Below are 17,807 nucleotides of genomic sequence, written 5' to 3'. Positions count from 1 at the left end.
ATATAACTACTATAATACTGCTCCCTATGTACAAGAATATAACTACTATAATACTGCCCCCTATGTACAAGAATATAAGTACTGTAATACTGCCCCTATGTACAAGAATATAACTACTATAATACTGCTCCTATGTACAAGAATATAACTACTATAATACTGCTCCTATGTACAAGAATATAACTACTATAATACTGCTCCTATGTACAAGAATATAACTACTGTAATACTGCTCCTATGTACAAGAATATAACTACTATAATACTGCCCCCTATGTACAAGAATATAACTACTGTAATACTGCTCCTATGTACAAGAATATAACTACTATAATACTGCCCCTATGTACAAGAATATAACTACTATAATACTGCCCCTATGTACAAGAATATAACTACTATAATACTGCCCCTATGTACAAGAATATAACTACTGTAATACTGCTCCTATGTACAAGAATATAACTACTATAATACTGCCTCCTATATACAAGAATATAACTGCTATAATACTGCTCCTATGTACAAGAATATAACTACTATAATACTGCCCCTATGTACAAGAATATAACTACTATAATACTGCCCCTATGTACAAGAATATAACTACTATACTGCTCCTAGTGAAGAGACGTGTTTCTTTCTAGATGTGGCCTCTGCAGTTTTGTGACTTCTCTTTTTGGTGGCCTGTGTTACGCCCCGCGCTCTCGCACCCTGCTCTGGACACGTTTTCTGCGTTGTGCCCCTTTAACCCCCCGCTATATGGACATTCCGGGGTCTGTGCTCGGATTTGTGTTTAGTTTTACGTCTCCTGGAAATTTCTAAAATAGATCAAACGCTGCGGATCTTATCTTCTGCGGCCTCCGTGTTCCTTCCTTCGGTTTTGCTTCCCTCTGAAGAGTTTATTATTTGATTTTCTGGTATTTTCACATCTGCCAAGTTTCCGAGACCGAATTAGAAAAGAAATGGAAGGAAAACCAGACAGGTCTGTGTGGAAACAGTCAGGAGAGGGGCAGAAGGGGCGAGATCTGTGCTGATCTTCTGCTTGAACAATGCAGTAAGTGGAGACTGTCAGCAAGTAGTCTGTGAGGAGTCGGCTGCCAACAACAAGGAGCTGACGGCACCAAACAGCAAGGTAGTGACAAGTGGAAACCGCCAACAAGTAGGTCCGCCACTGATTCATAAATCTTACAGCTCCTGAGTAGACGGGGCGATAGGAGGAAGATCACTGGATCCAACCAGCTCTAAAGCCACTACCTAGGTAACCAGCCACTCTGAGACTGCACAGGTGGTCGGTTACCTAGGCAACGAGCAACCCACAAAAGAAACGAAAATCCCCCCGTTTTTGAGAATGGAGGGGATTTTTTTTAATAATCCCTTCAAATCCCATCTCCAATTTCCTGTCCCAATATATAGTAGGTGTAATAATAATTATATTAGCAAAAACCTCTAATTAGAAATGTAGTATAGTTATTCTGATTAGCTATGTCGCTTTCCTCATGCGCAGGGCGTTGCAGTAGCTTAGGTATCCATGGTTATTAACTGTAACTATATGAATGGTCGTAACCATGTATACCTAAGCTACTGCAATGCCCTACACATGGGGTAAGCAACATAGCTAATCAGAAGAACTATACATTTCTAATTGGAGGTATTTGCTAATATTATTATTATTACACCTGCTATATATTGGGATAGGATCTTGGTGATGGGAATATCCCTTTAAGTTGGAATTTCTCTTTAAGGTGGAACTACTAGTTAAGGACTAACTACTATCCAAAGGGGAGCAACCCTTTAAGGTAAAACTATAATTTAAGGTGGAACTTGAACTGCTCTTAAGGTGGAACTACACTTTCATGTAAAACTGCCATTTAAGGAGGAACTACCCTTGAAGGTAAGACTATACTTTAAGGTGGAACTAATCTTTAAGGTGGCACTATCCTTAAACCTTTAAGAAAAGACTGCCATTTAAGGTGTAACTACCATTTAAGGAGGAACTATCCTTTAAGAACTACCCTTTAAGGTAAAACTATAAAATTAAGGTGGACTTACTCTTTAACATGGAACTAGGTCTGCTCTTAAGGTGAAACTACCCTTCAAGGTGGAACTACCCTTTAATGGAGGACTGCAATTTAAGGTGGAACTACCCTTTACGGTCAAACTATTATTTAAAGGTGGAACTAAACTTTAAGGTACTGCTGCCATTTAAGGTGGAAATACTCATTAAGGAGGAAGTACTCTTTAGGATGGAACAACTCTTTAAAGAAAAGCTAACATTGCTCTTAAGGTGGAACTACCTTTTAATGTAAAACTGACATTTAAGGAGGATCTAATCTTTAACGTGGAACTACCCTTTAATATTTAAGGTAGTACTCGCCATTTATTATTAGGGACAAGTAAAACTATAATTTAAGGCTGGACTAGAACTACTCTTAAGGTAGAACTAACCATTAAGGTACTACTGTCATTTAAAGTGGAATTACTATTTAAGGAAGAAGTACGCTTTAAGATGGAGTAACTCTTTAAAGAATAGCTAAAACTGCTGTACCCTTAAAGGTAAAACTAAATGTTAAGGTAGGACTGCCATTTAAGGTGGAACTACCCTATAAAGAAGAACTAGAAGTGAAGTTAAGGTGGAGCTCCCCTTTAAGGTGGCGTGTGCAGCGCGGTATTGCTGATGGTTTCCAGGTTCTTCCATGGTTATATGGGCCGCGGCTTTGCTTGCGTGCATTGTGGGTACGGTCAGCGCTGCTGACTGTCTCCCTCTTTCTTCCATCCACATGAGGAACCCATGAATGGAGGGTCTGTTCTGGAATCAGAGGTGGAGAATATTAATGGGGCGGCGGGGGTAGGGGGCGATGCGGATGCAGAGGGACAGAACGATGATGGGACAGTGGAATCGTGGTGACTATTGAGAGCGGAGGATGGGGGTCGGAGTCGCGGGGTTTTGGCTTCAGACCCTCCGGTAAACAACATGGCAAGGTTCCCCTTTAAGTCTTGTGCCCACCGATGTGTGGCCCCGAGCACGGCGCTGGCAGGGGCCACATTGTGCCCTCACCCTGAGAGCTGATGATTTTGGCCCCCGCGGCACAAAAGGTCAGAGAGCAATTTTTTTCTTCTTTCACAGCTTTGGAAGGCAGAACTTGGCCCCGCTGCCACGACTGTGGGCACAGAGACCATCACACTGCGGGGAACAGGCCAAATTCTGATTTTTTTCTCTGTAAAACTTAAAGGGGCAGTCCATGATTAACAACATATGGATGCTTTCCTCTGAAATTAGCGCCACCCCTAGCTACAGGTTGTGTGCGGTAATGCAGCTCTACACCATTCACTTCAATAGAGATGCAATAACAGACACATCCTACAGACAGCGGGGGCGCTGTTCATTGGAACAAGTCAGCCGTGTCCTGGTAGCAAAAAATTACACAAGTACGGCCCTAAATATGCTAAATTAGGGCTAATGCACCCACTAAATTACCCATTAGGTTCTCCTTGCTTTCAATGACATCATCGTATAAGCAGCCACCACTAGGGGGAGCCCATAGTGTACACAATACATTATCAGGGAGTTATATACAAACATAATATATCTCTGTGTACAGAGAGCTCCCCCTAGTGGTGGCTGCAGACAGGATCTTATCATGTATCTCTGTATACAGGGAGCTCCCCCTAGTGGTGGCTGCAGACAGGATCTTATCATGTATCTCTGTATACGGGGAGCTCCCCCTAGTGGTGACTGCAGACAGGATCTTATCATGTATCTCTGTGTACAGAGAGCTCCCCCTAGTGGTGGCTGCAGACAGGATCTTATCATGTATCTCTGTATACAGGGAGCTCCCCCTAGTGGTGACTGCAGACAGGATCTTATCATGTATCTCTGTATACAGGGAGCTCCCCCTAGTGGTGACTGCAGACAGGATCTTATCATGTATCTCTGTATACAGGGAGCTCCCCCTAGTGGTGACTGCAGACAGGATCTTATCATGTATCTCTGTATACAGGGAGCTCCCCCTAGTGGTGACTGCAGACAGGATCTTATCATGTATCTCTGTATACAGGGAGCTCCCCCTAGTGGTGGCTGCAGACAGGATCTTATCATGTATCTCTGTATACGGGGAGCTCCCCCTAGTGGTGACTGCAGACAGGATCTTATCATGTATCTCTGTGTACAGAGAGCTCCCCCTAGTGGTGGCTGCAGACAGGATCTTATCATGTATCTCTGTATACAGGGAGCTCCCCCTAGTGGTGACTGCAGACAGAATCTTATCGTGTATCTCTGTATACAGGGAGCTCCCCCTAGTGGTGACTGCAGACAGGATCTTATCATGTATCTCTGTATACAGGGAGCTCCCCCTAGTGGTGACTACAGACAGGATCTTATCATGTATCTCTGTATACAGGGAGCTCCCCCTAGTGGTGACTGCAGACAGGATCTTATCATGTATCTCTGTATACAGGGAGCTCCCCCTAGTGGTGACTGCAGACAGGATCTTATCATGTATCTCTGTATACAGGGAGCTCCCCCTAGTGGTGGCTGCAGACAGGATCTTATCATGTATCTCTGTATACAGGGAGCTCCCCCTAGTGGTGGCTGCAGACAGGATCTTATCATGTATCTCTGTATACAGGGAGCTCCCCCTAGTGGTGACTGCAGACAGGATCCTATCATGTATCTCTGTGTACAGGGAGCTCCCCCTAGTGGTGACTGCAGACAGGATCTTATCACGTATCTCTGTATACGGGGAGCTCCCCCTAGTGGTGACTGCAGACAGGATCTTATCATGTATCTCTGTATACGGGGAGCTCCCCCTAGTGGTGGCTGCAGACAGGAGCTTATCACGTATATCTGTATACAGGGAGCTCCCCCTAGTGGTGGCTGCAGACAGGAGCTTATCACGTATATCTGTATACAGGGAGCTCCCCCTAGTGGTGGCTGCAGACAGGAGCTTATCATGTATATCTGTATACAGGGAGCTCCCCCTAGTGGTGGCTGCAGACAGGAGCTTATCATGTATATCTGTATACAGGGAGCTCCCCCTAGTGGTGACTGCAGACAGGAGCTTATCATGTATATCTGTATACAGGGAGCTCCCCCTAGTGGTGGCTGCAGACAGGATCTTATCATGTATCTGTGTATACAGGGAGCTCCCCCTAGTGGTGGCTGCAGACAGGATCTTATCATGTATCTCTGTATACAGGGAGCTCCCCCTAGTGGTGGCTGCAGACAGGATCTTATCATGTATCTGTATACAGGGAGCTCCCCCTAGTGGTGACTGCAGACAGGATCTTATCATGTATCTCTGTATACAGGGAGCTCCCCCTAGTGCTGGCTGCAGACAGGATCTTATCATGTATCTCTGTATACAGGGAGCTCCCCCTAGTGCTGGCTGCAGACAGGATCTTATCATGTATCTCTGTATACAGGGAGCTCCCCCTAGTGGTGGCTGCAGACAGGATCTTATCATGTATCTCTGTATACAGGGAGCTCCCTCTAGTGGTGGCTGCAGACAGAATGTTATCATGTATCTATGTATACAGGGAGCTCCCCCTAGAGGTGGCTGCAGACAGGATCTTATCATGTATCTCTGTATACAGGGAGCTCCCCCTAGTGGTGACTGCAGACAGGATCTTATCATGTATCTCTGTATACAGGGAGCTCCCCCTAGTGGTGACTGCAGACAGGATCTTATCATGTATCTCTGTATACAGGGAGCTCCCCCTAGTGGTGACTGCAGACAGGATCTTATCATGTATCTCTGTATACAGGGAGCTCCCCCTAGTGGTGACTGCAGACAGGATCTTATCATGTATCTCTGTATACAGGGAGCTCCCCCTAGTGGTGGCTGCAGACAGGATCTTATCATGTATCTCTGTATACAGGGAGCTCCCCCTAGTGGTGGCTGCAGACAGGATCTTATCATGTATCTCTGTATACAGGGAGCTCCCCCTAGTGGTGACTGCAGACAGGATCCTATCATGTATCTCTGTGTACAGGGAGCTCCCCCTAGTGGTGACTGCAGACAGGATCTTATCACGTATCTCTGTATACGGGGAGCTCCCCCTAGTGGTGACTGCAGACAGGATCTTATCACGTATATCTGTATACAGGGAGCTCCCCCTAGTGGTGGCTGCAGACAGGAGCTTATCATGTATATCTGTATACAGGGAGCTCCCCCTAGTGGTGGCTGCATACAGGAGCTTATCATGTATATCTGTATACAGGGAGCTCCCCCTAGTGGTGACTGCAGACAGGAGCTTATCATGTATATCTGTATACAGGGAGCTCCCCCTAGTGGTGGCTGCAGACAGGATCTTATCATGTATCTGTGTATACAGGGAGCTCCCCCTAGTGGTGGCTGCAGACAGGATCTTATCATGTATCTCTGTATACAGGGAGCTCCCCCTAGTGGTGGCTGCAGACAGGATCTTATCATGTATCTGTATACAGGGAGCTCCCCCTAGTGGTGACTGCAGACAGGATCTTATCATGTATCTCTGTATACAGGGAGCTCCCCCTAGTGGTGGCTGCAGACAGAATCTTATCATGTATCTCTGTATACAGGGAGCTCCCCCTAGTGGTGACTGCAGACAGGATCTTATCATGTATCTCTGTATACAGGGAGCTCCCCCTAGTGGTGGCTGCAGACAGGCTCTTATCATGTATCTCTATACAGGGAGCTCCCCCTAGTGGTGGCTGCAGACAGGATCTTATCATGTATCTCTGTATACAGGGAGCTCCCCCTAGTGGTGGCTGCAGACAGGATATTATCATGTATCTCTGTATACAGGGGGCTCCCCCTAGTGGTGACTGCAGACAGGATCTTATCATGCATCTCTGTATACAGGGAGCTCCCCCTAGTGGTGACTGCAGACAGGATCTTATCATGCATCTCTGTATACAGGGAGCTCCCCCTAGTGGTGACTGCAGACAGGATCTTATCATGTATCTCTGTATACAGGGAGCTCCCCCTAGTGGTGTCTGCAGACAGGATCTTATCGTGTGTCTCTGTATACAGGGAGCTCCCCCTAGTGGTGACTGCAGACAGGATCTTATTATGTATCTCTGTATACAGGGAGCTCCCCCTAGTGGTGACTGCAGATAGAATCTTATTATGTATCTCTGTATACAGGGAGCTCCCCCTAGTGGTGACTGCAGATAGAATCTTATCATGTATCTCTGTATACAGGGAGCTTCCCCTAGTGGTGGCTGCAGACAGGATCTTATCATGTATCTCTGTATACAGGGAGCTCCCCCTAGTGGTGGCTGCAGACAGGATCTTATCATGTATCTCTGTATACAGGGGGCTCCCCCTAGTGGAGGCTACAGACAGGATCTTATCATGTATCTGTATACAGAGAGCTCCCCCTAGTGGTGGCTGCAGACAGGATCTTATCATGTATCTCTGTATACAGGGAGCTCCCCCTAGTGGTGCCTGTAGATAGCAAGAACTAATCTGATGTAGTATATATGACGGAGCTTTAGATATGGCGTTTGGTCCAATTTTCTCTTTGGTATCGAGTACTTATAGAACCTGTAAACACATTAACTTATAAACCTTATAGCTCAGTAACGAAATATCCTAGTACCACCTACCTGCTCCACACGAATCTCATAATCTTTGTGCACTTTCTTCCCTCTGAAATACTTGGCCCTGAAAAAGAAGGGAACAAATCATCAGCTGTCAAAAAGGAAAATAAGTTGTATGGGGTTGTGCAAATGTAAAGTAATGTAGTTTATGGCTAGTCATAGCCATGTTATGTACATAGGGGCAGTATTATAGTAGATATATTCTTGCACATAGGGGCTGTATTATAGTACTTATATTCTTGTACATAGGGGCAGTATTATAGTAGTTATATTCTTGTACATAGGGGCAGTATTATAGTAGTTATATTCTTGTACATAGGGGGCAGTATTATAGTAGTTATATTCTTGTACATAGGGGGCAGTATTATAGTAGTTATATTCTTGTATATAGGGGCAGTATTATAGTAGTTATATTCTGTACATTGGGGGCAGTATTATAGTAGTTATATTCTTGTACATAGGGGCTGTATTATAGTACTTATATTCTTGTACATAGGGGCAGTATTATAGTACTTATATTCTTGTACATAGGAGCAGTATTATAGTACTTATATTCTTGTACATAGGGGCAGTATTATAGTAGTTATATTCTTGTACATAGGAGCAGTATTATAGTAGTTATATTCTTGTACATAGGAGCAGTATTATAGTACTTATATTCTTGTACATGGGGCAGTATTATAGTAGTTATATTCTTGTACATAGGGGGCAGTATTATAGTAGTTATATTCTTGTACATAGGAGCAGTATTATAGTAGTTATATTCTTGTACATAGGAGCAGTATTATAGTACTTATATTCTTGTACATGGGGCAGTATTATAGTAGTTATATTCTTGTACATAGGGGCAGTATTATAGTAGTTATATTCTTGTATATAGGAGCAGTATTATAGTAGTTATATTCTTGTACATAGGAGCAGTATTATAGTAGTTATATTCTTGTATATAGGGGGCAGTATTATAGTAGTTATATTCTTGTACATAGGAGCAGTATTATAGTAGTTATATTCTTGTACATAGGAGCAGTATTATAGTACTTATATTCTTGTACATAGGGGCAGTATTATAGTAGTTATATTCTTGTACATAGGGGGCAGTATTATAGTAGTTATATTCTTGTACATAGGAGCAGTATTATAGTAGTTATATTCTTGTACATAGGAGCAGTATTATAGTACTTATATTCTTGTACATAGGGGCATATTATAGTAGTTATATTCTTGTACATAGGGGCAGTATTATAGTAGTTCTATTCTTGTATATAGGAGCAGTATTATAGTAGTTATATTCTTGTACATAGGAGCAATATTATAGTAGTTATATTCTTGTATATAGGGGGCAGTATTATAGTAGTTATATTCTTGTACATAGGAGCAGTATTATAGTAGTTATATTCTTGTACATAGGAGCAGTATTATAGTAGTTATATTCTTGTACATAGGAGCAGTATTATAGCAGTTATATTCTTGTACATAGGAGGCAGTATTATAGTAGTTATATTCTTGTACATAGGGGACAGTATTATAGTAGTTATAATCTTGTACATAGGAGCAGTATTATAGTAGTTATATTCTTGTATATAGGTGGCAGTATTATAGTAGTTATATTCTTGTACATAGGGGCAGTATTATGGTAGTTATATTCTTGTACATAGGAGCAGTATTATAGTAGTTATATTCTTGTATATAGGAGCAGTATTATAGTAGTTATATTCTTGTACATAGGGAGCAGTATTATAGTAGTTATATTCTTGTACATAGGAGCAGTATTACAGTAGTTATATTCTTGTACATAGGGAGCAGTATTATAGTAGTTATATTCTTGTACATAGGAGCAGTATTATACTAGTTATATTCTTGTATATAGGAGCAGTATTATAGTAGTTATATTCTTGTATATAGGAGCAGTATTATAGTAGTTATATTCTTGTACATAGGGACAGTATTATAGTAGTTATATTCTTGTACATAGAGGCAGTATTATAGTAGTTATATTCTTGTACATAGGGGACAGTACTATAGTAGTTATATTTTTGTACATAGGAGCAGTATTATAGTAGTTATATTCTTGTACATAGGGGCAGTATTATAGTAGTTATATTCTTGTACATAGGGGACAGTACTATAGTAGTTATATTTTTGTACATAGGAGCAGTATTATAGTAGTTATATTCTTGTACATAGGGGCAGTATTATAGTAGTTATATTCTTGTACATAGGGGCAGTATTATAGTAGTTATATTCTTGTACATAGGGGCAGTATTATAGTATTATATTCTTGTACATAGGGGGCAGTATTATAGTAGTTATATTCTTGTACATAGGGGCAGTATTATAGTAGTTATATTCTTTTACATAGGAGCAGTATTATAGTAGTTATATTCTTGTACATAGGAGCAGTATTATAGTAGTTATATTCTTGTATATAGGAGCAGTATTATAGTAGTTATATTCTTGTACATAGGGACAGCATTATAGTACTTATATTCTTGTACATAGAGGATAGTATTATAGTAGTTATATTATTGTACATAGGAGCAGTATTATAGTAGTTATATTCTTGTACATAGAGGATAGTATTATAGTATTTATATTATTGTACATAGGGGCAGTATTATAGTAGTTATATTCTTGTACATAGGAGCAGTATTATAGTAGTTATATTCTTGTACATAGGAGCAGTATTATAGTAGTTATATTCTTGTACATAGGGGGCAGTATTATAGTAGTTATATTCTTGTACATAGGGGCAGTATTATAGTAGTTATATTCTTGTACATAGGGGCAGTATTATAGTAGTCATATTCTTGTACATAGGAGCAGTATTATAGTAGTTATATTCTTGTATATAGGGGCAGTATTATAGTAGTTATATTCTTGTACATAGGGGCAGTATTATAGTAGTTATATTCTTGTACATAGGAGCAGTATTATAGTAGTTATATTCTTGTACATAGGAGCAGTATTATAGTAGTTATATTCTTGTACATAGGAGCAGTATTATAGTAGTTATATTCTTGTACATAGGGGCAGTATTATAGTAGTTATATTCTTGTACATAGGGGCAGTATTATAGTAGTTATATTCTTGTACATAGGGGCAGTATTATAGTAGTTATATTCTTGTACATAGGGGCAGTATTATAGTAGTTATATTCTTGTACATAGGGGCAGTATTATAGTAGTTATATTCTTGTACATAGGAGCAGTATTATAGTACTTATATTCTTGTACATAGGGGCAGTATTATAGTAGTTATATTCTTGTACATAGGGGGCAGTATTATAGTAGTTATATTCTTGTACATAGGAGCAGTATTATAGTAGTTATATTCTTGTACATAGGAGCAGTATTATAGTACTTATATTCTTGTACATGGGGCAGTATTATAGTAGTTATATTCTTGTACATAGGGGCAGTATTATAGTAGTTATATTCTTGTATATAGGAGCAGTATTATAGTAGTTATATTCTTGTACATAGGAGCAGTATTATAGTAGTTATATTCTTGTATATAGGGGGCAGTATTATAGTAGTTATATTCTTGTACATAGGAGCAGTATTATAGTAGTTATATTCTTGTACATAGGAGCAGTATTATAGTACTTATATTCTTGTACATAGGGGCAGTATTATAGTAGTTATATTCTTGTACATAGGGGGCAGTATTATAGTAGTTATATTCTTGTACATAGGAGCAGTATTATAGTAGTTATATTCTTGTACATAGGAGCAGTATTATAGTACTTATATTCTTGTACATAGGGGCATATTATAGTAGTTATATTCTTGTACATAGGGGCAGTATTATAGTAGTTATATTCTTGTATATAGGAGCAGTATTATAGTAGTTATATTCTTGTACATAGGAGCAATATTATAGTAGTTATATTCTTGTATATAGGGGGCAGTATTATAGTAGTTATATTCTTGTACATAGGAGCAGTATTATAGTAGTTATATTCTTGTACATAGGAGCAGTATTATAGTAGTTATATTCTTGTACATAGGAGCAGTATTATAGCAGTTATATTCTTGTACATAGGAGGCAGTATTATAGTAGTTATATTCTTGTACATAGGGGACAGTATTATAGTAGTTATAATCTTGTACATAGGAGCAGTATTATAGTAGTTATATTCTTGTATATAGGTGGCAGTATTATAGTAGTTATATTCTTGTACATAGGGGCAGTATTATGGTAGTTATATTCTTGTACATAGGAGCAGTATTATAGTAGTTATATTCTTGTATATAGGAGCAGTATTATAGTAGTTATATTCTTGTACATAGGGAGCAGTATTATAGTAGTTATATTCTTGTACATAGGAGCAGTATTACAGTAGTTATATTCTTGTACATAGGGAGCAGTATTATAGTAGTTATATTCTTGTACATAGGAGCAGTATTATACTAGTTATATTCTTGTATATAGGAGCAGTATTATAGTAGTTATATTCTTGTATATAGGAGCAGTATTATAGTAGTTATATTCTTGTACATAGGGGCAGTATTATAGTAGTTATATTCTTGTACATAGGGGCAGTATTATAGTAGTTATATTCTTGTACATAGGGGCAGTATTATAGTAGTCATATTCTTGTACATAGGAGCAGTATTATAGTAGTTATATTCTTGTACATAGGGGCAGTATTATAGTAGTTATATTCTTGTACATAGGGGCAGTATTATAGTAGTTATATTCTTGTACATAGGAGCAGTATTATAGTAGTTATATTCTTGTACATAGGGGCAGTATTATAGTAGTTATATTCTTGTACATAGGGGCAGTATTATAGTAGTTATATTCTTGTACATAGGGGCAGTATTATAGTAGTTATATTCTTGTACATAGGAGCAGTATTACAGTAGTTATATTCTTGTACATAGGGGCAGTATTATAGTAGTTATATTCTTGTACATAGGGGCAGTATTATAGTAGTTATATTCTTGTACATAGGGGGCAGTATTATAGTAGTTATATTCTTGTACATAGGGGTAGTATTACAGTAGTTATATTCTTGTACATAGGGGCAGTATTATAGTAGTTATATTCTTGTACATAGGGGCAGTATTATTCTGTAATTGAAGTGAATAATTGGGTGAACACATGTGAAGAACAATAAAAATACCTGTAGACTGAAGTCACATAAACACTTGGTGGAAAAAGAGAATCATACACCAGACATTGAAATGTTTTGTAAAAGATAGTATTCACATGTTCCTGGCAAAAACTCTGCCGAGTTGTTGACTTTGATTTTTGTCAGGGAGATCGATCTTGGAACCTCTTTGAGTCTTTGAAACACTTCAGTGACTTAAATGCAACATGTCTAATGTCTCACTGGTTAGCACTTTAATGTGGCTCAGTGGTTAGCATTTTACGGTGGCTCACTGGTTGGTTTGCACTTTACGGTGGCTCAGTGGTTAGCACTTTATGGTGGTTCAGTGGTTAGCACTTAACGGTGGCTCACTGGTTAGGACTTTACAGTGGTTCATTGGTTAGCACTTTACATTGGCTCAGTGGTTATCAATTTACGGTGGCTCAATGGTTAGCACTTTATGGTGGCTCAGTGGTTAGCACTTTACGGTGGTTCAGTGGTTATCACTTTACAGTGGCTCATTGGTTAGGACTTTACAGTGGTTCATTGGTTAGCACTTTACATTGGCTCAGTGGTTATCAATTTACGGTGGCTCAATGGTTAGCACTTTATTGTGGCTCAGTGGTTAGCACTTTACGGAGGCTCAGTGGTTATCACTTTACAGTGGCTCATTGGTTAGCACTTTACGGTGGCTCATTGGTTAGCACTTTACAGTGGCTCAGAGGTTAGCACTTTCCGGTGGCTCACTGGTTAGCACTTTACGGTGGCTCAGTGGTTAGCACCACTAACATTCTAATAGAAAAAACATGAAAAATGAGTAATAGCATGTCGTCACCTAGTGGCCAAATAATAATTACAGTGTTTTTCCACTTTTCATCATGAGTGAAAAAAAAAAAAAGCTGAGGGTTTGCTTCAGTTGTATCCATTGTAGCTAAATATGTTATTTCTTATACTCTTGTCACATCCAAAGCTGCTCACGGATGACAGATCTTCTTTGGGGGGATCTACACGTCCCTTACAATGTGCTGAATCGATAAATCCCCCATGAATGACCTTCCTCTCTGCTCCCCCAGGATGGATCGGGGGAAATCTCCCATGGGAATAAGTTGGATTCTTTTCTTTTGTGCCCTGATTTATTTTTGGCTGCTTCTTCTTTTTCGCCTGGACCCTGCTGTGTATGTAGATCATGTCCCCCCGCGTCCCCCCAGTATGTAGGATTAATCCACAGACACCACACGTCCCAGACGTAGCTGAGAAACTGTGAGCGTCCCAGTCATCAGCCCCGGAGGGTCCGGGGAGACAAGACTCTGCTGTATGGGGGTATTGTGTGCACATAATGGCGGCACTCTGCCTGGGAGATGCCGAGCAAAGGTGGAAAAATGTTCCAGCGGCATCATCCATGGGAAATCGCATCCCTAGTCATACCCTTTAAGGGAGATTAGGGAATCCCACTCTTTACCAAATGTTAATTTGTTCTTTAAACAAGCAGAGCTGCAGTGTAAAGCATGGGGATACACAGAGCTCCCCCAGGTGACTTTCAGACTACCGTAGACTCCCATAGACAGTGCAGTTTAGATTCCGTTCACACCACCTTTGTCGTATATGTTGGGCGAACCTCTAGACCACTGGTGGGGATATAATTTATGCAAATGTATGTTAAATGTGGATTTTGGAGCCCATTCGGAGGAGTAATTGTTCGTATTGTATGAAAATACATGCGAAGACACATTTTCACACACTTGTTCCATTTTACTACACGCCACATTCCAAGCTGCGGTCAGTACGGTACAGCAGCGACATCTAGTGGCGGAATCTGTAATTACAGCTTTTCTTACAGAGCTCACAGCCGTCAGAACAGCAGCGGCATCTAGTGGCGGAATCTGTAATTACAGCTTTTCTTACAGAGCTCACAGCCGTCAGAACAGCAGCGGCATCTAGTGGCAGAATCTGTAATTACAGCTTTTCTTACAGAGCTCACAGCCGTCAGTACAGCAGCGGCATCTAGTGGCGGAATCTGTAATTACAGCTCATCTTACAGAACTCAGCACCCCTAAGATGAACTCTGCGGTGCCCCCCATACGGGTGCTGTGTACTAAATATCCACTCTGTGTATATATCATCTGGTAAAGTTACCTTTAATCGGATTCAATAGGTTTAATTATTAAATACTGCACATTTCATGATTAGTGCCACCATGACGACCAAATAATGGCGATATAATACTGCCATATAGTAATAAAAGATGTAACCGTCACCACACAGTATAACCATTCATTACCTACAAAATACTGCCATATACTAAGGATATAATACTGCAATTTATTTATGCCATACAGTATTATATAATAATGCCTAATAGTGAACATATAAAAGCGCCATATAGTGCCAACATAATATAATTACCATACACTGCCTACAAAACGAATAATATTACAGTCTATACAGCAGTTACCACTTAATTGTGCCATACAGTATTACAAAATAATGCGATGATATAAAAGCGCCATATAGTGCTAACATAATATTGCCATATACTACACAGTAAACTACTGAGACGTGGATATAAATTGTAAACTTACCAATCTGTATGGGCATCGTCAATGACCAGAAGGATTTTGGGTTTTAGGACCACCGGAGGGGCAGGGGGTCCAGTCTGCTCCACCAGTCCCGCAGCGGCCTGGGTGGTCTGCTTCACTGCGTTGGTGATGGAGCTGAAGAGGCCACTTCCAGATGTGGATGTGGATGTAGCTGAGACCTGCAGAGGAGGCTGCTGCTTCCGCTCCAGTGCTGGAGACGCAGGAGAGCTGGTGGAGTTCTCCGGTCGCTGAAGATCCATCATGTAGCCATTGGGCAGGTTAGCCACAAAGCTGCTGTCCGAGAGACGTCTGCGCAGGAAATTCATGGCTGCGGACAAGTGCAAATAGGTCTTCTGGGAGACGGTTTTTGTAGATTCTTGGGACGTCTGACACAAACTTCAGTCTAAACAGAAAGAAAGAGATTATAAATAACGTTTATAATACTGCACCTCATCTACAAGAATATAACTGCTATAATACTGCTCCTATGTACAAGAATATAACTGCTATAATACTGCTCCTATGTACAAGAATATAACTACTATAATACTGCTCCTATGTACAAGAATATAACTACTATAATACTGCTCCTATGTACAAGAATATAACTACTATAATACTGCTCCTATGTACAAGAATATAATTGCTATAATACTGCTCCTATGTACAAGAATATAACTGCTATAATACTGCTCCTATGTACAAGAATATAACTACTATAATACTGCTCCTATGTACAAGAATATAACTACTATAATACTGCTCCTATGTACAAGAATATAACTACTATAATACTGCCCCTATGTACAAGAATATAACTACTATAATACTGCCCCTATGTACAAGAATATAACTACTATAATACTGCTCCTATGTACAAGAATATAACTACTATAATACTGCCCCCTATGTACAAGAATATAACTACTATAATACTGCTCCTATGTACAAGAATATAACTACTATAATACTGCCCCTATATACAAGAATATAACTGCTATAATACTGCCCCTATGTACAAGAATATAACTACTATAATACTGCTCCTATGTACAAGAATATAACTACTATAATACTGCTCCTACGTACAAGAATATAACTACTATAATACTGCCCCTATGTACAAGAATATAACTACTATAATACTGCTCCTATGTACAAGAATATAACTACTATAATACTGTCCCCTATGTACAAGAATATAACTACTATAATACTGCTCCTATGTACAAGAATATAACTACTATAATACTGCCCCTATGTGCAAGAATATAACTACTATAATACTGCTCCTATGTACAAGAATATAACTACTATAATACTGCTCCTATGTACAAGAATATAACTACTATAATACTGCCCCTATGTGCAAGAATATAACTACTATAATACTGCCCCCCATGTACAAGAATATAATTACTATAATACTGCTCCTATGTACAAGAATCTAACTACTATAATACTGTCCCTATGTACAAGAATATAACTACTAGAATACTGCCCCCTATGTACAAGAATATAACTACTTAAAAAACTGCTCCTATGTACAAGAATATAACTACTATAATACTGTCCCCTATGTACAAGAATATAACTACTATAATACTGCCCCTATGTACAAGAATATAACTACTATAATACTGCTCCTATGTACAAGAATATAACTACTATAATACTGCCCCTATGTACAAGAATATAACTACTATAATACTGCCCCTATGTACAAGAATATAACTACTATAATACTGCTCCTATGTACAAGAATATAACTACTATAATGCTGCCCCTATGTACAAGAATATAACTACTATAATACTGCCCCTATGTACAAGAATATAACTACTATAATACTGCTCCTATGTACAAGAATATAACTACTATAATGCTGCCCCTATGTACAAGAATATAACTACTATAATACTGCCCCTATGTACAAGAATATAACTACTATAATACTGCTCCTATGTACAGGAATATAACTACTATAATACTGCCCCTATGTACAAGAATATAACTACTATAATACTGCCCCTATGTACAGGAATCTAACTACTATAATACTGCCCCTATGTACAAGAATATAACTACTATAATACTGCTCCTATGTACAAGAATATAACTACTATAATACTGCCCCTATATACAAGAATATATCTACTATAATACTGCTCCTATGTACAAGAATATAAGTACTATAATACTGCCCCTATGTACAAGAACATAACTACTATAATACTGCTCCTATGTACAAGAACATAACTACTATAATACTGCCCCCTATGTACAAGAATATAACTACTATAATACTGCTCCTATATACAAGAATATAACTACTATAATACTGCCCCCTATGTACAAAAATATAACTACTATTATACTGCCCCTATGTCCAAGAATATAACTACTATAATACTGCCCCTATGTACAAGAATATAGCTACTATAATACTGCCCCCCATGTACAAGAATATAATTACTATAATACTGCTCCTATGTACAAGAATCTAACTACTATAATACTGTCCCTATATACAAGAATATAACTAC

At 39.2% G+C, this 17,807-nt stretch overlaps 1 protein-coding gene across 4 annotated transcripts in view; it reads right to left on the bottom strand.

The window, feature by feature from the left end:
- SYN3 (synapsin III) overlaps positions 1-17,807 on the bottom strand; it is a 244,090-nt gene that overhangs the window by 145,874 nt on the left and 80,409 nt on the right. For all 4 annotated transcript variants that reach the window (XM_077266806.1, XM_077266804.1, XM_077266803.1 and 1 more), the window contains exons 2-3: positions 15,265-15,664; positions 7,594-7,651 (exon numbers count right to left, since the gene is read on the bottom strand). In XM_077266806.1, the coding sequence (XP_077122921.1) occupies positions 7,594-7,651; positions 15,265-15,587 (381 nt within the window). In that variant the 5' untranslated portion in view covers positions 15,588-15,664. The remainder of the gene's footprint in view (positions 1-7,593; positions 7,652-15,264; positions 15,665-17,807) is intronic.

This window comes from Ranitomeya variabilis, chromosome 5 (assembly GCF_051348905.1).
Source record: "Ranitomeya variabilis isolate aRanVar5 chromosome 5, aRanVar5.hap1, whole genome shotgun sequence".
NCBI lineage: Eukaryota > Metazoa > Chordata > Amphibia > Anura > Dendrobatidae > Ranitomeya > Ranitomeya variabilis.
Note: the sequence above shows the minus strand (reverse complement) of the source record. Positions and strands in the feature narration are given on the sequence as shown.